This window comes from Convolutriloba macropyga, chromosome 11 (genome assembly GCF_964194025.1).
Source record: "Convolutriloba macropyga chromosome 11, txConMacr16.3, whole genome shotgun sequence".
Classification (NCBI taxonomy): domain Eukaryota; kingdom Metazoa; phylum Xenacoelomorpha; order Acoela; family Convolutidae; genus Convolutriloba; species Convolutriloba macropyga.
In genome coordinates, this window is record NC_134478.1 from 11,782,384 (window position 1) to 11,800,761 (window position 18,378).

Genomic DNA, 18,378 nt, shown 5'->3' on the forward strand with positions numbered 1-18,378 from the left:
CGCGCCCAATTAAAATCTAAAATTTTTTTTCAAAGGGATCCATGGTGAGATCAACATAGATATTTCTGAGCGTCTAACAAAACACTAAACTGTTGAAATGTTTGCGAAACCGATCAGTTCTATACAAAATTTTTTAGTCAGTCAAAAAAATAGCATTTTGTATAATTATCAATTTTCAAAAAAATAATTTTCCAAAAAATTGGCAAAGTTATAATTCAAGAAGACTAAGACAGCAAGCGGGAGTACAACTATTTTTTTTTTCGAGCTTAAGACAAATATGGCCGCAGTTTAATGGTGTCTACTTCCAGCAAATTTACCGCGAGTTCGTCAAAAAAGCCAATTTTTCGACGAAAAAAGTCTGAATTTTGAAAAGTTTAGCATAAATTCTAGCCGAAAAAAAACTCTGATCGAACAATTAGCAAAATTGAAAAAATGAGGTCATGAATTGTGAATAAAAACAGCTGAGATACTTCTAAGATTCACAAACTTTCAAATCTCGATAACTCCCTATGAAAAACTAAATAAAAAACATAGCAGGACAAGTCCTGACGTACAATTCAAAGAATTTTCATTAACTTAAGAAACAACTAGACCTAGAACGGACAATGAGTGAATTGGGAAAACAATTTCTAAAAAAATTAGATGAAAAAAAACAAAAAAAAACAGAAAATCAATGCCAAAATGATGCTACGGAGAACAAAAAACCACTAGTGAGATATGTAATTTTGATTCTAACAAAAATCTAGGCGTAGAATGAGCTATTCATGGATTGGGAAAACCATTTAGAAAAATTCCGATCCAAAAAATTGAAAAAACAGTAAAAATCAGAGTGAAATTGCCGCATGTGAACAAAAAACCACTACCGAGAAACCGAATTTTTTCACGAAAAAAAATTCACGCCGCGAAACCACTCGCTTTTTCGCTCCATTTCCTGTTTCGGCGTGACCAAAATCATCACTCCTATTTGACTGCAAAAATCATGAAAATGTGTGAACAGATCTTAAAAAAAGACAGCGCCCCAATACAATTCAAATTCTTTGAATTGTAAAAATTTTTTTTTAATTCCATATTCTTTGCTGGACGGGCTTTCTAATGATACCACTCACAGCTCTCTACGATTATTATATCGATCGGCCAAAATTGTCTGAACAAAAAACCCATTAGAGTATATAGTTCCTCCCCCCCCTCAGAGAGGGGTCGGAACAAAAACAAGCCAAACATTACGCCCAGTTGTCTTGGCTTGAGTCAATTAGTTACACGCATACACCTTAAAGGTCAACAACAAATGAATGCATGCTGTGCTACAAAAAGGCAATTTCCTCTTTAGGTCTTTTGAGTTCGAATGGGTCACTTCAGAACGGGGCTTTTACAAAAAGCACGCTCAACATGTCCTCATTTTAAATAATTTCCGCTCAATATGAAAGGTTTCGAAATATCGTTATAGTCAAAAAGTATAATTTTGCTGACAAACAGCTCTATTATTTTTAGCAAGAGTGTTACATAAAAAATATTTAATTATTAACCATTTCAGAACGTTTATGTTTAAACGATCTCAATTCTTTCAAAAATCATACGCTGACTTTGGGACTAAGCAATAAGCAAAAAAATTGGTAAAAAATTGTCGCCCATGCTGAGGTCCCACTAGAGAGCATTCAAAGTTACAAGGTAAAGACGACCTAATAAAACGTACACGATTAACTTATGGGAGAATGATTCGAGCGCACTTTAGTCCTGACGTACAATTCAAAGAATTTTCATTAACTTAAGAAACAACTAGACCTAGAACGGACAATGAGTGAATTGGGAAAACCATTTCTAAAAAAATCAGATGAAAAAAACAAAAAAAAACAGAAAATCAATGCCAAAATGATGCTACGGAGAACAAAAAACCACTAGTGAGATATGTAATTTTGATTCTAACAAAAAGCTAGGCGTAGAATGAGCTATGAATGGATTGGGAAAACCATTTAGAAAAATTCCGATCCAAAAAATTGAAAAAACAGTAAAAATCAGAGTGAAATTGCCGCATGTGAACAAAAAACCACTACCGAGAAACCGAATTTTTTCACGAAAAAAAATTCACGCCGCGAAACCACTCGCTTTTTCGCTCCATTTCCTGTTTCGGCGTGACCAAAATCATCACTCCTATTTGACTGCAAAAATCATGAAAATGTGTGAAAAGATCTTAAAAAAAAGACAGCGCCCCAATACAATTCAAATTCTTTGAATTGTAAAAAATTTTTTTTAATTCCATATTCTTTGCTGGACGGGCTTTCTGATGATACCACTCACAGCTCTCTACGATTATTATATCGATCGGCCAAAATTGTCTGAACAAAAAACCCATTAGAGTATATAGTTCCCCCCCCCCCCCCTCAGAGAGGGGTCGGAACAAAAACAAGCCAAACATTACGCCCAGTTGTCTTGGCTTGAGTCAATTAGTTACACGCATACACCTTAAAGGTCAACAACAAATGAATGCATGCTGTGCTACAAAAAGGCAATTTCCTCTTTAAGTCTTTTGAGTTCGAATGGGTCACTTCAGAACGGGGCTTTTACAAAAAGCACGCTCAACATGTCCTCAACTTACATAATATGAAAGGTTTCGAAATATCGTTATAGTCAAAAAGTATAATTTTGCTGACAAACAGCTCTAATTTTTCGCAAGAGTGTTACATAAAAATATTTAATGATTATAACCATTTCAGAACGTTTATGTTTAAACGATCTCAATTCTTTCAAAAATCATACGCTGACTTTGGGACTAAGCAATAAGCAAAAAAATCGGTAAAAAATTGTCGCCCATGCTGAGGTCCCACTAGAGAGCATTCAAAGTTACAAGATAAAGACGACCTAATAAAACGTACACGATTAACTGATGGGAGAATGATTCGAGCGCACTTTAGTCTAACTGAGGCAAATTTTAAGCGCAGACTAGATCCGTTATTTGCCTCAAATTTTTCTTTGAGTGAAACTTTTTTGGTTAATGTTGAGGTTTTTGGATGAGAAGATCTTGGTTCTGTCAACAGCCAACAAAAATAGCAATACAGACAAAGCCTTATCAGAGACACAATTGAAGTCTACTGACCCTAATAAGAACAAGGGGTTCAGTCTCTATCATACAATTGTTACCATACAAAAGAATTTGCTCAGTTTTATCTGTTGTTGATTTGGGAATGAAGGCTGGATAGAGCCATCTTTCTTTAGAAAAAAGATTAGATATTAATGTGCTAGTGAATTATGATGGGAGAGGGTTATTTTTCATATAACACAAATCAGTGTCCTGAACAGAACGCAAGACGTGGAAAACAACAAAAACAATTGACATTGAACACAATATATTTCTCTATATTGCTTCTCAAAGTGTCTCTTAAAATGTTTCTGTAAATTTTTCATGAAATAATTCTTAAACAATCAAAAATTTACTTTAAATAGTTCAAGTAACAGGAATTTCCACATTGTGAAAAATTTAGAAGTCCTTTTAATTATCATAGTTATTATTTTGTGCTTCAAAAAAGGCAATGAAATCAGAACTGAAAATTGTCAGAAGCAAAACTGAGGAATCATATACCGCATAAAAAATCAGTTGTCCAATGAAACCAAAAATTGGATTGGTTATATCATATTGCTATACTTTTTTGTTGAGGCACCGACGCAATCATTGACCGACTCTTTTCTATTGATTCCCATATTACTTAGTTTGATTTTCCCTGTTAGAGTCAGATTTATTAACGCCTCCTTCAAAACAGAAAATAAATCAAAATGAAATCAAAACATTGAATAGACATAATTTGATTGTAATAACTAAAAATTTAGCGCAGAATCTTAAGTAATTCCCAAAAAGAGCCCTAAAACAAACTTTTTTTCCATTTTTCAGTTTATGTATCTTTGGTTTTAAAAAAGTTCAGAGTACATTTTGCACAAATGCAACACATTTCTGTAGCAGATGATAAGAATAATAGAAAAAGTACTAGACTTTTTTTGGAACAAAGTTATTTAGTGAATGCAATCAAACCAAAACATGATACCATATGTTGTCCTAGAAAATTGATTATGTTCCTACAATCGAAAATTGGGTCTGGTAAATATTTCTCTCAACTATTCTCACAATTCAACACAAAATTGAAAGTTATTGTTTCGGGTTGCCTCAAAAGATCTGATATTTATATGTATGAATATTAATACACTTGTGAGTTATGGCTTAACAAGCTTTAGCTGAGATATCTTGCTACAAAAAGTTAATTAACTGGAATTGCCAGGAATTGCGTTTCCTGAAAAATGACGAGAAAAAACTCAATTGCTTCAAACGCAATCAAAGTAAGCTTATACTTTACTCGCTCGTTGTAAACCAAATGAAAATAAAGTTAATATGCCTAAAAAACACCTTAACTTACCGGAAAGGTTAAGGTAATATTGCCTTACCTTAATTTACCTGAAAATTAATATAAATTTACCTTAAAAGTTAGGATGGCACCACTTTAAATTTTGCCTGGAAAATACCTTAACTTTCAGGTAAGTTAAGTTAAATTTCATGTAAAATCAAAATTACCTTAGGAAGTTAAGATAAAAATTTTGCACGAAAATACCGTGAAATGTTCAGGTAAATACAAACACTCCAGAAATCCACTGAAATCAATGAAGATAGTGAAAAATTGTCGCAAATTTTTCCCCCAAGTTAGTTTATGAACTAACTATTGAGGGAACTTCTTCCAGGCGTATGATCTTGCTCAAATTACTCTTGACAATTGTTTTTATTGTACTTTAATATATATATATATATATATATATATATATATATATATATATATATATATATATATGTTTATACATACATACAAATATATGTATAGATAGATAGACGTAATTATCAAATCCTACTCGATAAAAATTTTTGTATCACTTTGGAATTCTTGCTTTTATATATTTGAGAGTACAGTACTCCATAGACGTTCAAAGGCTCAAATCCAAAAAAAGAGATATCACAAAAAAATGGAAATTTCAAACCCCAATGGTCAACCACTATCATTTTACGAAATAAATTTTTCTCATGGTTGATTTTAGGAGAATAGATATTAAAATCAGAATATTTAAATCAAAATCAAACACTAAAAAAAGCTATGGTAATTTAAACTTAATGGAGTTAAGGTAAACTGTTCTTAGGTGAAGTTAAGGTATAAATACCTTAAAGTACATTGATTTTTTTGAATCAGTCGGCAGTACAGAGTTGTAGGTTTTTTTGAAATTACCAAACAAAGTGCTGGCATTAGCTTAAAAAAAACATACACGCCTCCAAATATCTCTCCGAGTCATAAAAACAAATGAACTAGGCGAATTCCGACACTTATCTTGAAAGATCGTTTAACATTCTTGCAAGTGACGCTTATCGTGCAAGGACATTTCAAAATTTTACAAATTAGAAGCCAAAAAATGTGAGAAAAAAGTGAGGTTTCAAAGATTGATTAAACTGAAGACAAATTTTCAGTTATTAACTTCAGCCCATTGACCGAAGATATCGGTTCGAAGCGCAAATAACATATCAGCTTTAACGCCGACAGTGTATTTGAAATTATCGTTGCAGGAAAAGATGATAAATGCTCGTTTTAATGATTCATTATGTCCAAAAAAATGTTAATAGATTGGAGAGCACAACAAAAGTTCTGAAAAAGCCTCAATAAATTTCCATTGTTTAACAATAATGCTTTATGCAATTTTTCTCACTTGAACTAATTTGTTTCGCTGACTCCAGTCACATTCACTTATATATATATATATATATATATATATATATATATATATATATATATAAATATATAAATGAATGTGACTGGAAACAGTGAAACGACTTAATTCAAGAGAGAAAAACTGTTTAAAACAGTGTTGTTAAACACTGGCAAGCTATTGAGGCTTTTTGGACCTTTTGTTGTGCTCACCAGGTTATTCATTTTTTGGAGACAGAATGAAACATTAAAGCCATCATTCATGTTTACTTAAGGTAGCATTTTTTATCGTTAAAGTCTGATAAGACACGATGACTTCACTATTGCCGGATAACGTGGTCAAGTTCTTATGGAAGTAAAAAATAATCGGCCAACTTACTAATTATAAAACAACAATTTTTTTCGGTTCTGTTTCGGTGGCAGTTTTAATCTGAGTCACAACTAGGTACTATGGCTCAACTTAGCCATCCAAGATAGTTTTGGAATTTAAAATTTATTTGTATGAATGAATGTGACTGGAAACAGATAAAAGACTTAGAACAAGAGGAAAAAATCGCATAAAACATTATTGTTAAACACTGGAATACTATTGAGGCTTTTTTGGACAATTTGTTGCGCTCACCAAGCCACTCACTTTTTGTGGACCGAATGAAGCGTTAAAACGATCATTTATCATCTTTTCCTGAAACGAGAATTTCAAATACGCTATCGGCGTTAAAGTTGATTTAAAATTTCTGCTTTATACGCTATCGGCTTTGAAGTTGACATACAATTTCTGCTTTGAACCGAGATCTTCTGTCAATGGGTTGAATTCATAAGCTGATTAATGATCTTCAAATTTAGTCAATCTTTAAAACCGCAACTTTTGTGTCTAACATAGTCTAACTTTTTGCTCACCCTAAATTGCGGGATCTTTTAATTTCATTCCTTGCAAGATAAGCGTCATTTGCAAGAATGTTAAAAGATTTTTCAAAAAGATAAGTATCGGAGATCTTCTAGTTCATCTGTTTTTATGACTCAAAGTGATGTTTTGGAGGCGTGTATGTCTTTGTTAAGCCAACGTCGACACATTGCTTGGTAATTTCTAAAAATACACAGCTATGTACTCCAGACTGTTAAAAAAATGTGAGGTATTTTAATGTAATTTTATCTTAACTTCATCTTAACAACAGTTTATCTAAACTCGGTTAAGGTAAACTGGTAAACTTACCATATTTTTTAATGTGTTTAGATTTAACTATTGTATCTGTTCTTTCAATATCAATCGTAAGACAAAACGATTTCGTGAAACGATAGCAGTTGACCAATATATTTGGGAGTTTCCAATCTCTCGTGACATTTTTTTTGGATTTAAGTTTTTGAACGCCTATAGAGTACGGTACACTCGAAAATAAAAAAGTTAGCATTCCCAAGTGATTCTCGAATTTTCATCGTGTAGGATCTGATAAGAATCTGATGAAAAATCTTTATCGTGCAAGATCTTATTTGTTGTTACAAGATGAGAATTCTGCACTAAGTGAACTTTAATCGTGTAAGATCTGATAAGATACTTATCAGATCTTATATGAGTATAATTCAACTTTACCTAATTGTTATCTTATAAGATCTGATAAGTATCTTATCAGATCTTACACAATCAAAATTTACGTAGGGCAGCATTTTTTATCGTTTAATATCTGATAAGACATGATGATTTCAAGATTGCCGGATTACGTAGTCAAATGCTCATGAAAGTAAAAAATAATCGGTCAACGAACCGATTATGAAACAAAAAAGCTTGTTGGTTATATTTTGACGGCGGTTTTATTCAAAGTCGCAACAAGGTGGTTTTGGTCAGTAAAGTTTTTCTTCAGCTGAGTTTGATAATCACCGCTTAAGAAAAAGCCATTGATACTCGAATAACCTTTTCACAATGTCTTATAAGTTTCAAAAGACATTATAATGTAACGTTCTTTGTTGCATTGACACTTAAAGGTTGCATGCTGTAGCTTTTTGGCTGCTGCCTGAAAGCAACCCTGATTTGTCTTTTATTTGAAGAACATGCCATACTTCGAATTTTTTTACCGTATAAGAAAAAATAAAAATGTTATCAAAAAGAATATTCATTGTTTTCGAATGTTTGTCTAGCCAGATCTTATAAGATTCGTTTAAGATCTTACACAATAAACTTTTTTTGTCAAGCAGATTTTTCATCGTGTAAGATCTGATAAGACAGAATTTTTATTGTGTAAAATGTTATAAGAGGAATTTTTACGGTTTAAGATCCGACAAACGTCTTATCAGTTCTGATACGAAGATGCACACCCTTACAGGCTGTTAGCAAAAAGGTGTTGTCAGAAAATTGTCAGATCTTACACAATTAAAATTCTGAGAACACTGGGGTTTTCACAAGTACACTGAAGTAATTTTTTTCTTTTTCTTGATAGAGCGTAAAAGATTGTTTTTTTTTTCTGAAGAAATTTTTGGGACTCCAGACTTAGATCTTGACAAATCTTAAAATATGTTATGACATGCACTCTAAAAAAGTATCATGTAACAGATCACGTTTTCCGCGTAAAAATGAAGTTATGATAAAGCAATGAAGCATGAAACGAGAAAACCTTAGTAGTTCACGCGAACCTTTCGATACAAAGGCAATGAAACAGCACAACAACTATAATGATAGTTGATTTCTCGTAAGAGTCACTTAAAAAATCATGAGATCAGGCGCGGCACATAAGTGGGTATCTTTCTAATATCACAAGTAACGTGTCTTTATTACTTTAAAGATTGTGTATATAAAAACCAGGTATTGTAAGAAGCAGATTTTCTATCTTACAAAAGCGTCTCAGTTTCATTACAAGAGTGTCAAAGCAAGATCTTGTCAGGATATTTCAATTTATTTCGTGGGTGTCAAAGTTATGATTTATAACTAACGTCATAACTAACCATGGTGGTTTCGGCGATCGATCCAAGCGACAATACGTGTATGGACATGTTTACCATCACAGCTGTCACTAAATAAACACAAACAATCAGTGGCTATAGTTTAACAGAAGATTTTCGTGTAAGTGACCTAGTCAAAAGTTGGGTGGGGTGCTATCCCTCTTTCGCTATCTTTATTAAATGGTCGTGCACTCGTTTTTTGCAATAAGTTTTTGTCAATTCTGGGACAAAAATGGTGCAAAGCCTTACGTCTGCTTCAATTATAAACTTGTATCAATTGTTTGCGCTCTATACTTGTTGTGACTGTTGTTTAAATTTACAATGGCGAACATCTTGACTTTGAAGCATCGAACCGCATTCAACAATAGAAATTGCGGTTTTTACAGCCATTCACCGCAATTTTTGCATGTTTATCGAAGTTTTTGTGGACAATTCGACCCGAGTGTACTCGGGTCGAGGTGTCAATAAAAAATTTGATAAGCATGCGACAATTGCGTGTTTTGAAAAACACTGCAAAATATGCAATTACAAAACATGCAATTGCAAAAATATGCAATTGCAAAAATTGAATATATGAAATTGCAAACATTAAACCGTTTTGCCTATACTAGAATACCAAAACTGATTTGTGTCAAGTTAACATTTGCTGTTTTTTGGGGTAGTAACAATCTGTGGAGAAGATCATTGTTCCGACCCCTTTTGAGGGGGGGGGGGAACTATATGCTCAACTGGGGTTTTTTTGCAGACAATATTGACCATCGATAATTCATTGTAGAGAGTTCGGAATGGTATCATTAAAAAGCCGCCCGCCCGTCCAACGTAGAGTATGGAATTAAAAAGAATTTTTCGAGTTTTGTTTTCTAGAGCGAGTTATCGTGGTTTAAATTTTTGTGAATATTAGTCCGATTTGCGTTATTTTTATTTACATTTTCCAGAATTTTTGCATAAAATTTTGTCAATTTTCCTAAAATATACAAAAAATATTAACAATAGTACTGTCGTTCTAATTTCTAAAGACAAAAAAGTATTTTTGACTGTTTTGAATTAATTTTTTGGCTAAAATTTTGGCTAAACGTTTCAAAATTCAGCCTTTTTCATTAAAAATTGCCCGAAATAAGCTCCTTTAGTCCACTCTGATTAAAATTGCCAAAAGTACATACCAAAAAACAACTAACACAATCTTTGAAAACTAGGGAAGAGATAATTACACTTCTATTGAGAGAGTTCTGTAATTAAAGTTTTGCAGTTTTTTGCTAACTTTACTCTATGATTATCAAAAAGGCAGCACTTGTTTTTGGTCTCTTAACTGTCAAATTGTATTGATCTATAACATTCGAAACAATTCAGTGTCCTTAATGGACAAACAGCAATAGAAAGGCTGGTTTTTGTCCTACCTTGGTCTGTTACAAGCCAAAAATATTTCGGATTGTAATCAGTCGGTTTTTTTAAAAAAATTTTCGAACTTTTTTTATGTTAATTCAAGAAAGAATTATTCAAATTGAAGCTCAGTGTTGATGGGCCTAAATGGCTTCAAAAGCATTTCAAAATTAATCTTTTTAGTTTCTTTACGCGGAAGAATTTTGTCCTCTTGACTTCTAAAAATATTTGATTTTTCAATAAACAATGGCTAATTGAACTTTGCCACTAATTTTCTTTTAATTTGATCAAATTAAAACTTAGTGTCAGCAAGGAAAGAATGCTTCTTCTTCCTCTTTTTATAATGATTTAAAATTTAACCTTTTCGCGCTTCAAGTTATGGCTTTCTTGCTTTGATACTACTATAATTAACATTTCTTTTTTATTTTTAGGCATTGGCCCATTTTTCACGTTTTTTTCTCGTTTTGTCACATTATCACATTGCTGAAAGTTCAAATTTTACATTAATGGCGTTCCAAAAAACAATTGAATCTATAGAAATCTTTAAGGTATGGATTATGGTTTTAACGACTTCGTCGCCCCTTTCTCGAAGAATTTATTTGAATTTTTTTTAACATTTGTTTTTAACTGTCGTTTTTACTATGTCTACGCGGTTATATGAATTTCCCTGGTTTTTGATAGGTCTCATTGACCCTTTTTATGGAGCAATAAATGAGCCTAGATTCTGATTTGAGTAGATAGCTGATGGCTTTCACGACTTTGAAACTATTGTTTTCAAAAAGAAAAGTAGATTTTTTAACTGTTGTCCCTTTGTCTATTTGTTACCTAGTATTCTTTTTTAAAGTTCACATATGACATTATTGTTGTCGGGGGAAGATGCAAATGTAAACAATTTAATTTCTTTTCGGATTTCGTTATGAATTTACTGGCTTCGGCACGGATCATTCGCAACAAAAAAAAAGAAATTAGTTTTTAACTTTTTTCTGGTCTAAATTTGACACGCTTTTCCTAGACGCAAGAAGTGTTCTGAATAATTACAGGTCTCAAGCGCTTCTTTTGGACAAACGAACAAACCTATTTGAATCATTTCATTTTGTAGCCTATGACTTTCATGACTTTGAAAATAATTTTTTTTGAAAAATACAAAAGTTTTACTTAATTTTGCCTTTTACTCATTTTATCATTTTTTACCTCTTCCAAGTAAAGAGAGGTCGCATATTACATCATTGGCGTTCGAGGAAGAAGCTACTAATCATATTTGTAGTGGCAAAACGTCCCTTTACGGCTTCAACAGCGTTTTTTCAAACATTTTAATTGAAATTTTGCTTGTTGTCTCCATTTGTTGTTCTTCTGTAACCTCATAAAACATTGAAAACAGACACACAAAAATGAATGAAGACATGTCATAATACGCTATTTTAGAGGTGTATGTGATCATAAACATGTTAGATGTTTTCAATTGCTATCTAATGGTTTTCATTACTTTGAAATTTTTTGTTTTAAAAATTTGAGCCAAGTTTTTAAATTTTGCTGTTTTTTGTTCTTTTTTGTCTAATTGTTTACGAACGTTATTATGGAGTGACCCATATCTGTTCTAGTGAAGTACATCTTTTTCTGTTTAGTTTCAGTTTTATCTGACGCTATTTTGACCTTGCTAATAAGTTTCCTTTGTTAAAAAAATGGACATAAAGTTTTGGATGTAATTAATTTTTGTTGTTATTGATGTTTGGTTTGTGGTTCGTTTTGACTTGCTTGCTTAATAATAGCTGATCTCATCAATCTAGTGCGGCACTTTTTTACTGCACTGAGTTATTTGCGTTGGAGGTCATCTTTTTCTTCCTACATAATTTTTTTGAAAAATACTTGAGTTTTCAGGGGTTTTCTATCTGTTCCTCATTTGGTCGTTATTTATCATATATGCTGGAAATGCGGATGAGCGGGGTCGTAACTTTTTGTGCAAACGCACATTACCGAGCCTCCTTGTTTGGATAAGCCATTATAAATAAAATGTCTTTGATGTGTGTGGCTGTAAGCACAAATTTTCAGAGTTTGTAACAGCTAAACAATCTTATGATACTTTTTCTTAATTGAAAATAAATTAAATGTCTGGACAAGGTCAACCTATAAGAGAAAAACATCGCACTGGTAATGGACGACTGTGATTGTTAAATTAGAGTCAAGTTCAAAAATTAAAGGAGGCGCACAGTCCAAATAATTGTTTTCGTACATCCAATGAGTCAAAACGGACTGCACATGCAAGAAGTAAGTTAAAAAGTCCGCTGATTAAACAGCGGAGTCGAAAAGGAAGAGTTCTCGTGATTTCTTTAAGAGAATCTGTGAATTTGGAATCCATTTTATCAAGAATACTTTTCCTATCAAAACTATGGCATGTTAATACATTGGTATACAAAAAGGTGACAAGCATTCAGGAGGTCAGTGATTTGAGTTCCGCTGACAGAGCTCTTAGCGTTAAATCAGTGCAAAACCAACGCGTAAAAACGCAAAATAATATAAGATATACGCTTAAAAAAGCCAAGAGTGTAATTTTTGAACGCTAGTTACAGTTTATATATAACTAGCGTTTATATATTGAACGCTAGTTACGCATCTTACATATTTTTGCCAAAATACCTCGGCACGGGATTCTGTTCGCCTAGGAGACAGTATGACCTACCAATAGAATTTTTTAAACTATTGTGCCTATTTGCAAAATTTTGACACCAAGTCATTGTAAAAATCCCAATTATTATGTTTTATTATAGTAAAATTTATTATAATCTACTGCTTAATAGGATATACAAATTAGTATCTTTAAGTCAAGATATATTGCCATACACGAGTTTTGCCAATAAATGACAAAGCATAAATGAAAGTTAAGGTGACGTGAGTCCTTTGTTTAAAAAAACAGCTCACTCAGCTGAAATTTGGGCTATTTGGGGCATTACCTGATATAACCAAAACTTATGGTCAATTAATCAGGAGATATGAGTAGTATCGTATATATACAGGAAGATCGGGGGGGGGGAGATCCTTTGGAGATCCGTTCGGCAGAGGGGGATCACTGATCCCTTAGGGGAGATCCTTCGAGATCCTTTCGGCAGAGGGGGATCACTAACACCTTAGGTGAGATCTTTTATGTTAAGAAAGTGGTAATTGCGCTACATGTATTTGTCTGGTGGCTTATTGTTGGTATATATACTTCGCGAGTGTGAGGGAAGATCCTTCATGTTAGCGGTATTTTCGCTACATGTATTTGTGTGAATATACTTTGGTTGGGAGTGGTCAATCCTATGAGGTACGATTAGGATTCATTTTGCCAGAATAATGTTTGTTGAAAAGGATGGCCAAAACGATAGCAACCATTGATCTAAAAAATATTCATGAAATTTACCTGGAGATAAAGAACAATTATCCAAAATACGGTGAAAGGTTTCTGTATTTTTTAGCTGCTTGCCAATACCTTGACCCTGATATTGATTTCGAGGCAACATTGAAGCTGAGACCGTATGGAGGTCTAATTGGAATTGATAATTCGTCGCTGGACAACTACTTCAAATCGTCCAAAATACTTCGACTTCATGCAATACTCCACGATGCATCAGGTTTTATAGCAGAGTACAGTCGTAAAGGCCCTGGATACTCCTATGTGTTACCTTGTCCAATTACAAACGAGTATTTGGGTCACATCACGGGATTGGCTTTTTGTTTGTTTGTGAAGACGTTCAAAAACAATTTGTTCACTTTTTTGGAATGCTGAAATAGTGATATTGGATTTTGAAGGTTTTCGTTACAAGAAAACTGGTTTATAATAAAAGAGTTATCGCTTTGTTCAAATAATTATTCGGACACAATTCTTTTTCTTCCGCCAGTTTCCTACAACTCACTTTCCGCTAGTGACAGGAGATCTCATAAGTGGGTTACTAAATTTTTACATGGTTTGTCTTGGAACAGCGGTACTTATCCTTATTGGTTTCTATCACAAATTGTTGTCGCCATTAAACTTCGGTTTCCGTTAGGAAAATTTTATGCCAAAGGGAAAGAGAAAACAGAATCACTCCAAACTCTCTTGCAGAAAGAGGCAATAGATTTGGAAACTCTTCTATGTCCGAAAGTTGAAGATATTAAATCGCCAATTGATAATATTACTTGTGCTCTCCACTCTTTCTACCTACCGGAAAAGCAAAAGAGGAAACATTGTGCTAAAAGGAAAGCACAGCTGTATTTCTATTGGATCTCTGTGCCATCCAATGAGCCGTCGAGTGGATAAGGCAGCTCCGTCAGTTCTTCAAGTGAATTTATCTCCAAGTTTGACAGTATGCAGTTACATAACGAATGATAATCAGTTCACATTGACTTTTTTAAAAGAAGAGAAAATAGAATCACGGGGACAGAATATTCTGCGAAAACAACAGATTCTCTGCAACACTAAAGAGATTGAGACGCTGAAGAAATATCTTTCATTACTTGAATATTTTCAAATGTATCATGTCGTTACAGCAGAAAATGAGAAAACTGAAACTAACCCCTTTACCTACGCCCAAGTGGCCAGCACCAGTTCAAGTACCTCTGGACGATGACAATCTCCCTGATGAAATTAAAATGTTGGTCAGTGAAGGCAACGTAGAGTCTATTGTCTACCATGGAAGTGGTTACGGAATGCAGGCAAACAATCAAGTGACTTACAAAAAAGACGACAAAGACTCTAGATATACTACTTATGAATTCTTTTGGATTGAAAGAGAGACTAACAAAAATGCAATTTAAACTAAAAAACAGAGTGTAAATTCATTTTTGCAAATAACTTATTTTCAAAAGAGTGTTAAAGAAGACCAGATAGACTCCGCTAATGTAGGGGGTTTGAATGCTTTAGTTTTTGATGAGGAAAATCATGAGAGGCATTCGTGGAAGTTTTTTAATTCTCGGCTACCACGTTCCGAAGTCGTCTATTTTACTCAAATTTTGATAATACTTTTTCTTATTGTAGTGTCTTTAACCAAGCTTGTGTTTTCCCAACTTGATTGTGAGGAATCAAGATTTTGGTTTTCATTGCTTTCGTGCACAGTTGGCTACGCTCTTCCAAATCCAAAGCTATGAACAAAATAATATCCACTAGCGATAGGCTTTTTATGGCTGTTTGTGGTCCGTCGTGTTCTGGAAAAACAGAACTTATATTCCAAATGTTATTGAGAAACACTTTCTATCCAACCTTTAGTTCTATTTACTTTTTCTATCAACACGAGCAGCCAAAGTTCAGCACAATAGAGCGTAAAGTGAACATTTTTTTCACTAAGTTTTCTGGATTAGAATTCATTTCTCAGCTGGAAAATTGTCTTCTTGTGTTTGACGATTCGTATGAAGAAATTTTCAATGACAAAGAATTTTCAAAACTTGCAACTGCGGGACGCCATAGAAATATTAGTGTGATTTATGTTAAGCATAACTTATTTCAACAGAGTAAATGGTCGCCAACGATTGATCTGAACACAACCCATATCCTTTTGTTCAAATCACCTAGAGACATACAGCAGATCACCTATGTCGGAAAACAGTTGAACAATACAAATTTTTTGAAGGAAAGCTATGAACTTGCAACAAAACAACCCTTTGGACATTTACTCATTGACTTAGATTCAAAAACATCAGACTCCTTGCGTTATTGTTCAAATATTGTACAACCAGGTCCAACAATTTTTTATCTACCGTCCTCCAAAGCGGTTATCACTACTTTGACAGATGAGAGAGAAAGAGTTATGTATGCTAAAGCAAAGGCTCGAGCTGCCCGAGAGCAATTTCAGAAAGTTCCTCAAACAAGCACCAAATAGCTTTATAAACTTTCTCTGTGAGTGTTTGCTCAATGTGATCAATGGCAACGTTCCAGTGAACAGGCAGTTACTTAAAAATCAGGAGAAATCATTTCAACAATTATTATCAAAGAAAACAAGTTTGGAGAAAAAGCGAAACGTTTTAGCCAAAAAACCAGAACTCATTCGAGCGTTGGGATTGTTGTGCTATATTTACTTGAAGGCAGAATAATGCATGCAGAAGAGTTTGTTTTGATCCCTAAAAGAATGTTCATTTCAAAAAACCCAACCAAGGAAGAAATATTTGATAATCCATTGTATCAGCAAAAAGCAACTCAGTTAGCACTCCTACAGAGGACTAATCCCAATTTTGAACGAAATAATGAGAAAAAAGTACAAGATGCGGACACTAACACTGATTGGTCGATCAAGAGAACAAAGGGTAGCGGTGATGTGACAACTGATGCAGACGATGTAAGAAGCGAATAGTTTTTTAGCGATGACAGTGAAATAGAGCCAATAGTGAAAAAAAGGAGGGATTCAGAATTCGACTCAATAATGCTAGAACTGAAACTAGTGGATGAAAACAAAACAAAAAGAGCTGCAATTATCCTAAATAAAATTTTCAATTCAAATAATGTTTCTATTAGTGAAGAGACCAACATTCTGCACATTAACGATGAGCCTCAAGGAGTAGATGTAACAAGCTTTTTGTACAATTTACAACAACCCACAAAAAAAATTGACTTGTCAAAGTATACCAAAATCTTGAGTGAACTTGATATATCAGCTGACTTGGTTTATAATACTCACGCAAAAAAAGTTGTAGATCAGTTTTACAGTGAAGATGAAAAGGAAACTGCATCCAAACAACTGAAGCAAAAAACAAAAAAAGAGCAGGAAGGAAGACGATCTGAACCAACGAAGAAACATGCAAAGCCAAGAGTCGATGAAAGTAAAGAGAAGACAGCGGAAGAAGCGCGTAGAAAAGACTGGGATATCTATTGACGATGTGCGAAAACTTGACGAGCTCTATTTAAACGGTCCTGCGTCATTTGGAAGCGCAAAGAGATTGCAAAATTTGAGTAAATTATCAATGAAGAAAATTAAAATGTATCTGGAAACGAAACCATCTTTTAACAAATACCGATCACGTCGCCTCAGGTTTCCAAGGCTTAAAGTTGTTGTTAACGACATAAATGAGATCTGGTCCGTAGATCTAGCATGTGTTGATAAACTTGCAAAACACAACGGTGGTGTAAAATATCTGCTTGTGGCTGTTGACTGTTTGTCAAGATATCTCAGGGTTGAGCCACTGAAAACAAAATATGCCACAGAGACAGCACAGGTCTTCAAAAAGATGATCAAGCATAAACAACCTGAGAAAGTTTGGGTTGATGACGGTACAGAGTTCCTAGGTGCCTTCAAAGCCCTATGCACTGAACGCGGAATTCATTTATACAGTACATTCAGTGAGAAAAAGTCTGCTTTTGAGGAAAGAAATATACGCTCTTTGAAAAATATAATCTACAGATATTTGGAAGAAAAGTGGACTTATTCATATCTAGACAAATTGGATGCGTTTGTTAAAACAATCAATTCTAGAGTAAATCGAACGATAAAGCTCACTCCGAACAAAGTCACGAAGAAAGACGTTCCAAGGCTTGTGTCCTTGACTGCAAATACAACAAATTCTCAAAAACCCAAATTCTATATTGGTGATTTTGTGCGCATAGTGAAAAAAGAGCAGACTTTCGGGAAGGGCTACAAACAGTCGTTTACTGACGAGATATTTGAAATCGCATCTAATCCGACATTGCATCCTCCCACGTATTCTCTTATTGATGCGGATAAAGAAAATATCCAGGGTAAATTCTATCAACCCGAACTTCAACTAGTACGAGAGTCTCCTCTAAAAAATGGGAAGTAAACGATTCGAAGACGAGTTTACGGTACATGTTATTTCTAGCGCTTCGATGGAGATCTTTGATCAAAACACACTAACTTCGTTCAGAATTTTTTTCAACGATGAAATTCAACTATCTGGCGACTGGAGGGTAGCTCTAAGCGAAATTGTTTTTCCGACCAAAATTCAGCATGTGGTGAATGGAGATTTGATATAGTCTTAAGGGTTACGAGGACTCACAAAGAATCTCATCTGATGCCAATGTCATTTCTCGACCTTACAGTGGAGAAAAATTCTCGTTCATGACTGGAAACTTTGAAACTGTTGCTCAACTTTTATTTACTATCAAGCGAACAGTTGGACTGCCTAATTTTTCGTTTCGTGAAATCAAGAGTACTGGAAAATACGAAATACTTTTTGGTAAAAATGAGGGAATCACTTTTCCTAGTGAAGAAATACCCTGTATTGTGGGGTTTTACAGGAATTCCAGATAAACATGGTGTACATATTGGGTACAAAATGAATACAGCTACATCAAATAAATTAATGAAGAGCGATGAGACAAAAGCTTTTTAAGGAGAATTCCCTGCTGATCTGTGCGCGGGAAAGCACTTAATATTCATATACACAAACATTATCGAGTATCAATATG

General features: G+C 33.9%; 2 protein-coding genes across 2 annotated transcripts in view; one reads left to right on the forward strand and one right to left on the reverse strand.

The window, feature by feature from the left end:
* Nucleotides 1-18,378, forward strand: part of LOC142349040 (gamma-aminobutyric acid receptor subunit gamma-3-like) — a 184,635-nt gene that overhangs the window by 52,844 nt on the left and 113,413 nt on the right. The window lies entirely within an intron of this gene.
* Nucleotides 1-18,378, reverse strand: part of LOC142349687 (glycine receptor subunit alphaZ1-like) — a 58,198-nt gene that overhangs the window by 8,649 nt on the left and 31,171 nt on the right. Inside the window, exon 3 of the mRNA XM_075401417.1 lies at nt 8,646-8,713. Within this exon, the coding sequence (XP_075257532.1) occupies nt 8,646-8,713 (68 nt within the window). The remainder of the gene's footprint in view (nt 1-8,645; nt 8,714-18,378) is intronic.